At 31.8% G+C, this 9,494-nt stretch overlaps 1 protein-coding gene across 1 annotated transcript; it reads right to left on the reverse strand.

Annotated features, from left to right (window-relative positions):
* Positions 1-7,222: 7,222 nt before the first annotated feature.
* Positions 7,223-9,052, reverse strand: LOC106336596 (probable protein phosphatase 2C 25). Its single transcript, XM_013775463.1, has 2 exons — positions 8,097-9,052; positions 7,223-8,012 (listed from the first exon to the last, which is right to left on the reverse strand). The coding sequence occupies exons 1-2, from the start codon at positions 8,919-8,921 to the stop codon at positions 7,671-7,673; spliced, it is 1,167 nt and encodes a 388-aa protein (XP_013630917.1). The 5' UTR covers positions 8,922-9,052; the 3' UTR covers positions 7,223-7,670.
* Between the last annotated feature and the right edge of the window lie 442 nt (positions 9,053-9,494).

Here is a 9,494-nt window from a genome sequence, read left to right on the forward strand (position 1 = left end):
AATGCATCAGCTACCATATCATGAACCCTATCATAATCTACCATATGCTCCTTCTGATGGTAATTATGTTCATTATGCAAATGATGATCAACCAGTTCTTCCTGAAAATTGCAATTACTACTACTGGCCTCTTTCTGATCATAATTATAACATTCTCCATGTTGAAACCAAATATAATAATTTGGCGTGAAACCTCTATTTATTAAATGCTTCTAAACATTTTCACGATTTGCCAATTTTGAATTGTTGCATTTTCGACAAGGACAAAACATCTTACCACTTTCTTGGGCGAGCGGTGTGGAATCTGCTTGATGCATAAATGTCTCCAGCCCCGCAAGGTATTCTTTCGTCACTCTCCCGTTAGCATCTCTATGCATATACAGCCACCTCCGCAAGTCAAAATTATTCCCGGAGCCCGACATTTTTTTTTCTTTCACGTTTTTTGTCTTGTTGGTGTATTTAAAATGATGTTCAAATGTCCATATTTATAGGAAATTTTCGAATCTGGTAGTTGTAATTTTCCTAGGAATTTACGACGAAATTTAGTTAGGTGCCCGAAAAAAAACGTGTTACAACTACAAAGTTGGTGGATTCAAAATTTCCTCGCTAAGTAAACGTAAAATATTTCCTCGTAAAGTACACGCTACATTTACGTCGAGTTTACAAGGAAAGCGTATTTCCTCGTAAAAGCCACGTGACATTACATCGACTTTACGACAAAATGATTTCATCGTTATTTTACGAGGAAATAACGCTGATTTTATATTTCCTCGTAAGTTCCTCATAAAGTCGACGTAAACTTACGAGGATTACTTTTCCTCGTTAAGTTTTCTCGCTAAACTTGTGTTTTCTTGTAGTGATTATCGTCGAAGCATCCGAGTAAGCCTACAGGTATGACCATTTACAATGGTTTACACTATTTTAGAGTAGTTTTTACTCTAAAATTGAGTAACTCTAAAATAGAGTAGGGTTTATATCCAATGGTTTAATCTATATTTAACTCTAAAAAAGAATATTCTTAAATATATATATATAATTTTATGACTAATATTTTTTACTTATAAATTTACAAATTGATCCCTTATATTTTATTTTTCACAAAGTTCTTATAAATTATATATTTATATCAAACATTTAATATCTAAAAAATTACATTATATTAAAACATAATCCATTTAACTTAAACATCACCATTAGTGTATCTTTCTCACAAATTATCAATTAACGAATTTCGAAGCATAAAATGAGCTTCTTTATTTTGATTTTTCTACGACCAAATGAGCAGGAAGACCATATGCTAATATCCGAAATGCGGCAGTTAGTTTTTGCAAAGACGATAATCCAACCATGCCCGCTGCATCCCGTTTTTGTGTGAAGTAGTTGTCATAACTTTCAACGATTTCGATTATACGAAGGACTAGAGGACGCGACATACGATATCCCCTACGAAACATAACATCATTGTACACCGACATCTCCGAAAAATAATCGTTGAACAATCTATAACTTGTGATCAAATAACATAGGTTATCAATACCTTAAAAGAAGGAAATGCTGAATTTTTGGAACAACTAAAGAAGACAAGAGTACAACGAGAATATCACTTGGAGATTTAAAAGAAGAATTCTGCTTTGAATGAGCTGGAAAAAGAAAAAAAATATTTATTTTGTGACTTGAATTCAGTGCAAGATCTAGAAGTTTGTGCATATTTTCAAGAGGAACAAACACAAATTTTACAAAAAAGATGGTCAACAACATGAACAAGAAGCTACTCTTTCATCTACCTCATTTGGACAATACTTTAACAATTTTGGTGGATGTGGAAGCAATTTACCAGAATATTAAATCACAATTATCTATGATTTTAATTTATGTTATGTTGCTTATTTCTAATTTTAGTATTTTTTTTCTTTGGCTAATTTTATAAAATTACTTTTAACTTTAATGCTTGTTTTCTTTGGCTAATAATAACAAGTTTCAAACGTTTATATATTGTCTGGAAGAGAATTATGTGATGGTTGCATAATTAAATTACATAAATAGTTACAAAACGAAAAGTTTAAAAAATAAAAGGACTAAAGTATAAATAAAAATGTTTCATTCTATAATAGAGTAAGAAATAGAGTTACTCCAAATATAAAGTAAGAAATAGAGTTACACTATTTTAGAGTGGGATATAGAGTGGGATTGGAGAAGATTTTACTCTATAATAGAGTTTGGTGTAGAAAATAGAGCGGAGTTGGACATGCCCTAAATGAATATGAATTATTCTTGGGTTCACCGCTAGGTTCACCAACCAATAGAATTTCATTATTTCAAATTCGATATCTTTTAAAAAAGAAAACAAAATATTGCCAAGTTATATTACGTTTTTATAATAAAAAAAAGTAAAAAATAAATAGTAGTTACAGAAAAAAAGAATTAAAAAAATATATATTTTTAACGTCGTCAGCAAAACACTAAACCCTAAACCTTTGGAATCCTAATCCCTAAACCCTAAATCCTAAACCCTAAACTCTTGGGTAAACCTTAAACCTTGGGATAAATCATAAACTCTAAATAAAAAACACTGAACACTAAAACCTTAAACCCTAAATCCTAAACCTTGAGTGTTTTAGTGTTTAGTGATCTTGATTTAGAGTTTATGATTTATCCAAGGGTTTACCCAAGGATTTAGGGTTTAGGATTTAGGGTTTAGGGATTAGGATTTAGGGTTTGGTGTTTTGCTGACGACGTTAAAAATATATTTTGTTTAATTTTTTTTTCTCTAACTTTTATTTTTTTTTACATTTTTTAAGAAAACATGATATAACCTGACAATGTTTTGTTTCCTTTTCTAAAAAATATCGAATTTGAAATAATGAAATTCTATTGGTTAGTGAATCTAAAAATTTATGAATATTTCCATAAAAAGTTCTAGACATGCATTTTTCGATTAAAACATTAAACCAATGCTGAGAATCAGATAATTCGAATTGTTTGCACGTATAACGTATCTACGATTCCCTCCAATTCATTAATTAATTCCTGAGTTACAAACAAGTTACTATAGAAGTAAAGGATTTGATTCCTATAGTTTACATTCAATTTAACAAAACGAGGGACCACATGCAAAGACACAACTTCTAACGTCTAAAGAATAGTAAATGATTTGGTTCACTATAGCTTATATCCAATTTAACAAAATGATGGACCACACACGAAGACACAACTTCTAACGTCTAAAGAATAGTAAATGCCAACCAATGGCCAGTTGTAGGCGACGAACTATGTCTTCGATATCGTGCATATTTAATTGCATGCGATGCGAGTGCTTGTTTATTTTTTAATAATGGGTTTGTTGAGAAGTCTAACTCAACAACTTTTTCTTTCCAAGCGTCATTCTTGTAAACGAGATGAGCAAACAAAATGAAGCAGACTTTGACTTGTAATGGGATGATATAGGTGTGAAAATCATGAATTTTTCTAAAGTAATATACGAAGAAAATTACAAGTAAAGTTAGGTTTGATTGGGACATATCCGGGTTGGTTAAGATGTACATACGTGATTGTACCAATTGTCTAAGTTCCCTTAGCTTAGATTGTTGTATATATAGGCCTTATGTAATCACTTTCTTAAGTAAGAAGATATTTTCATTTCACTTCAACAGGTTTATGTCGATCTTGTAGGTCATAGTGTTGCTTGTTAGGCTTTCATCTTCGTATATTTGTTTTTGACAATAAGGGGAACAGTGAAATAAATTCGACAGATAGAAGCTAAAGTAAGTGAACAAACATTTAGTTTAGTTACACTGAATTGAATTGGTGGAACACACATGATGTGTGTGGGACTAAACTGAATTAGAAAAAACAAACAACGAACAGAAAGGCTTAACAACGTGACGGTTTGGGTCCATTGAGAGAACAAAAAACAGCAACGTGTTCTCCGCCTACAACACATAAACATGTGTTTATCTTTCACGTGTTGTTTTTCCGTTCTTACTTTGACCATTGTCTTCTTGCTCTTTCACAAACACAATCCTGTTTTTCTTATATGTGTTCATCTTATCCTTTATCGACCTTCTCCATGTCGGTATTAATTATCACCGCACAAAAAATATTGTTTTGATATGTTAAAAAAGAGTGTGATAAATATTTATGACATTTTTTTTTTGGATAAAATGTAAATTATATTATCAAATCAAAGTTTGATTACTTAGAGGTAACAGAAGTTACTTAGAGGTGATCGCCTTTGTGGTATATCCTAAGAAACATACCACCTATTGATCTGGTATTCTGGTTCGAACTCTTATGTGGAGACGGAAAATGTGGTCAATGTACTACTAGACTTGGATGATGAAGTGTTCTGGGTTTAAGGGTTTTAACTTTTACCGGTGTGTACTAATTGGTTGAAAGAATTAACCAAGCAAGTAAATGAGCCTTTCCTTCTTCCGTAGTCCAGTGGCCATGTGTGACCCAGCTCACCTCGGCAGCATGAGGAGAATTTTTTTCTTTTGCTTCCAGCTTTCGACTTCTCAGGCCGACTCTAGATCTTTGGTAAAAGCCAGTAAGCTATTTCTTTGTTTCAATGTTTCTCTTCTTCGCATAATTTCAGCTTGCAATTCGTGTTTTTTGTATTCTCATGCTTTTAAATAGAAAAATCAGTTGCAAAAATTTTTTTTTTGTGGAATTCGTCTCATAATCTCTTGCAAATTATGCGTTTCAATACAAGACACAATTTGTAAACTATTTCACTCTTGTTAATAATACATGACAACATTGTTAGGATATGTGTGCTATATAAATAAGATTTCTTAGGTAATTTGTCGTAGCTTCAATGTGTATCAAGATTTAATGTAGAAAGCACCAATGAATGAATAGGTTGAAATAGAAATACAGTTGATAAGAAATTAAAGTACATGTGACAAAAGAAAAAAATTATTCCGGGTTATTTGGTTTTGAGTTTGGCCCAACATTGATAAATTTATTTGGGTAATTTCTCAATAATGTTCTCTTGAACCTTGTTGGTTACTTGGTTCTAAATGATATTGGTAGAATGACTCTTTGACCAGCGTCACATGTCATGTCGATTTCACGTTGCATCGCAAATACGATTCATCATTCATGTTGGATTTATGGATTCAAGCTAACAAAAAAAGCTTTATAGTTAGATGAATATATAAGTTTATTTTGGGGAAAATCACGTAAAAAAACCTTCAAAGTGGCACTTTAAACTAAACTTACACTTTAAACCCGAAAATATTTCATTGGCACTTTAAACCCTTAAATTGACACTTTTATCAAAAGAAATTTCTAACCTGGCTTATTTGTACATCAAGTCAAAACAGTAACCGATACTGTTCAAAATCGATGACGTGTCGGTTTTATTTTTTTTTGATTTTTTTTATTAAAAAAATAAATATTAAAATAAAGAAAATATAAAAATTCATAAAATTCATAAAAAAAATAAATATCACTAAAAATTCACAAAAAATCAAAATATTCACCATTTTTTTAAAATTATTTTATTAATAAAAAAATAAAATATTAAAAAATTCATAAAAAAATCAAAACAAATCATAAGAAGTTAATAAAATTCACAAAATTCAAAAAATTCACAAAAAGTATTTTAAATTATTTTATTGATAAAATACAAAATATAAAAATAATCATAAAATTTTACAAAAATAAAAGATTCACAAAAATATTTATATTATTTTATTAATAAAATAAGTATAAAATAAATAAAATATAAAAATCCATACAAAAATTCTAAACAAATCATAAAAATCACTAAAATTTCACAAAAAAATCAAAACATTCAACCCAAAAAAATTATTTTATTTTATTAATAAAATAAATAAAAAATATAAAAAATTCATAAAAAATTCATAAAAAATTCAAAATAAATCATAAAAAGTCAATAAAATTCAGAAAAATTCAAAAAATTCACAAAGAATATTTTAAATTATTTTATTAATAAAATAAATATAAAAATTCAAAAAATTTAAAAATTCATAAAAAATTTAAAACAAATCATTCACGAGAATCATTTGAAGATAATGAATTTTTTAAATCTGAATTAGAGTAATCATAACCCAGAGACTGACTGCTATTTTGGATATTTTTTTTAATCTGTTATGTTCTATGTGTGTGTTGGTTGGATTTGGAAAAGTTCAGGATTGTTAAAGTGAAAAATGTATACTAATGATAGCTTGAGGGTAGCCAGTTTATAGCACTCAATGCACGTTATTCCTTAGTCGCTTTTATAAAACCACATATAATTTTATTCTTGATTTTTGTGAGTTTTTGTGATTTGTTTCGATTTTATTAATAAAATAATTTAAAATATTTTGTGAATTTTTTGAATTTTTGTGAATTTTATTGACTTTTTATGATTTGTTTTGAAGTTTTTATGAATTTTTTATTTTTATATTTATTTTATTAATAAAATAATTTAAAATATTTTGTGAATTTTTTGAATTTTTGTGAATTTTATTGACTTTTTATGATTTGTTTTGAAGTTTTTATGAATTTTTTATTTTTATATTTATTTTATTAATAAAATAATTTTTAAAACTTTTGGTGAATATTTTGTTTTTTTGTGAATTTTTAGTGATTTTAATGATTTGTTTTGAATTTTTGTATGAATTTTTATATTTTGTTTATTTTATTATTTATTCTGTTAATAAAATAATTTAAAAAAAAATCAAAAAAAGAAAACCGACACGTCATCGATTTTGAACAGTACTGGTTACCGTTTTGATTTGATGAACAAGTAAGTCAAGTTGGAGGTTTTTTTTGATAAAATTGTCAATTTGAAGGTTTAAACTGTTTGTGAAATACTATCAGAGTTTAAAGTGTAAGTGGCTGCCAACTTGAAGGTTTCTTATGCGATTTTCCCGTTTATTTTGTTCTGATTCAAGCTTCGATTCTCTTTGAATTAGAGCATGTTTATTACAGGTTTCTTAGGTTGAGATTCTTAGTGTAATATAAGATACGGTCTCTTATCTTTTAACTTAAAAAGCTAAGAAACGTCTCTTAAGTAAGAGATATAAGAGACATCTCTTAAGTAAGAGATATAAGAGACGTCTCTTAGCTTTTTAAGTTAAAAAATTAGGAGACCGTATTTTATATTACACTAAAAATTCCAACCTAAGAAACCTGCAATAAACATGCTTGTGTGCATCTTTTTTAAATTCTAAGGTAACTAAAAAGCAAAGTGAGCTTAAAGACATCTTAAAAACGAAGGTCTAGACCACAAATCATGCTTAAATTGTTGGATACGATGAATAACAAATTCAGCCACAAACCAGAACTCACACATACACACTACTAACATCTTTCGAAAAAATTTACTACTAATCTTCTACTGAGAACTCAATCTTCTCCAACTGTACGATCACATCAAGTTTTAAACACCTGAACTAACGAAAGAAAAGTTACACAACCTGTAAGCTACTTTCAGGTGCAATTCTACTTCACATAAAATGCAGTTTTGTGATCTCACTTGTGTTGAAATATATAAAAAATAATAATAACGAACTGATAATTAGATTAAATCCGACCAATGCTCGATTCATACAAGTACATCGGCCACATTGAGATCATAACTACGTTAGAAAGAATAAATAAATGAATTATTGTTCTAAATAAAGCTAAACCAAAGTAAACCGTCTCTCCCTCTCTTTCTAGATGAACTGACGCAAAGGGATCAACATCACACTAATATCATCCGAAGAGCCTCGTGAAGCCGATAGATCGACCAGCTTCTTACAGGCTAACAACAATGGCTTCATCTCGGTTCCTACACAGAAGGGACGAGCAATGTCTACTGCTTCTTGGTTACTCACTTTATCCCATAGACCGTCCGATGCCAAGATCAAGAACTCGTGGTCCTGATCAATTCTCAACATCTTTGTCTCTGGTTCGGCTATAACCCATCTCTTGAGATGAACATCGCCGATCCCTCTTGATACAGCTAAAGATCCTTGAATTCTCCAAACACCATTAAACGTATCCACATATCCACCCTGCAAAAAATGATTAATCTATTATTAGAAACTTTCCATACCCACAAACTAATACAAAAAGCTTCACTAACGTTAGATTCTCACCGTGGTTTCAATTCTCTCCCGTTCATCGTCTCTAGACGGACGGTGGTCGGAAGAAAGAGCCTCCGCGACGCCACCTACGCTCATGACGGCGCGACAATCACCGGCATTGGACACAACGAGGTTCCCGTCTCTGACCATAGCCGTGACGCAGCAGGAACCGCCTTTAACGTCTTCCCCGTCAAGAAACGCAGCGTCTGTGGTTAAATAACCGCGTTTCACCGCGTCTGCTATCTCAGACGCGCCGCTCTTACAACTTACCTCTTCCAAAACGTTCTTATCTAAGTTCTTGGCCGCAAACTCAGCCGCCTTCACTCCTCCGTGGCCATCGTAAACTCCGAACATTGCCTGCTTGCGATCTCCTCGAAGATTGGTCATAGCGGAGAAACGATCCTCCATAGCTTCTCTCCTCCCTCTCTTGCAGTAAACAGAGTAACCATCGCCTTCCCTCTCCACCTGTCTACTCTCCTCCGACGCCGGAGATGCGAAACCGGCGGTGCCAATCGGTATATCAAGCCTCGTCGGCCGTTTCCTCTTCAAGGCGGAAGGAGATTGACCGGTACAGGAGCCGGCGGAGACAGAGTCGGATCCTCCTAGCACTAACGGCGCAGGAGCGAATCCGGTCGGCGGTTTCTGGAAACGGAGACGGAACGGAGATTTAGGGGATGCCGCGGAAGGAGAGGAGGGAGAGGACGCGGAGGGTTTGAGATGAGAGAGAGTGAGAGAGATGGTTTCTTGAGGCGAAGAGAGAATAGAGGCTTTGTTGCAGAAAAGAGACGACGACGGGGAGAACACCGGGGAGCTACAGACAGCGACGGAACAAGACATGGTTTAGTTTTAACTCACTTGAGAGAACTCGAGCTTGAAGATTGATCTGTGTCTTGTTTTTTTTCTCTCTACCTTCGTCGTTTGAGAAATATAATGAGGAAAGAGAGAGAGAGGAAGAGGTTTAAATATAAAGAGTGAGAGAGAAGGTGATGAGTTAATAGAATATTAATGGAGTCCGTGTTTATCGAGCCGCTTCTCTTTATTCAAACTTTAGTTTCTGTCATTGACTTTTGAAAAGACGTATCTGCCCTTTGCAATTCTTCTGGTGTCCTCCTCTTCGCCTTCTTACAAAAGTTATTATTTTTGAGGGTAACAAAAATATAATTTCTCTGTTGACCAGAAAAGAGAATTTTATTTTGCTTTTTATTGGGAGAAAGTAAAATAACATAATTGTTTTTGTATGTTTTATGGTAATTTTGTATATATATTATACGAGTTAAATGTATTTAATAATAATTTATATTAAATAAGTAATGTAGAGTAGTTGGATTAATATTAGATGATAAGTGTCTTATTATTTGTTTTGTTGGAAAGTGAGTTGGTCTTTTATCAAAAGTATCCACCAAGCAGAAC

This window comes from Brassica oleracea, chromosome C4, assembly GCF_000695525.1.
Source record: "Brassica oleracea var. oleracea cultivar TO1000 chromosome C4, BOL, whole genome shotgun sequence".
In the NCBI taxonomy this organism is placed as follows: domain Eukaryota; kingdom Viridiplantae; phylum Streptophyta; class Magnoliopsida; order Brassicales; family Brassicaceae; genus Brassica; species Brassica oleracea.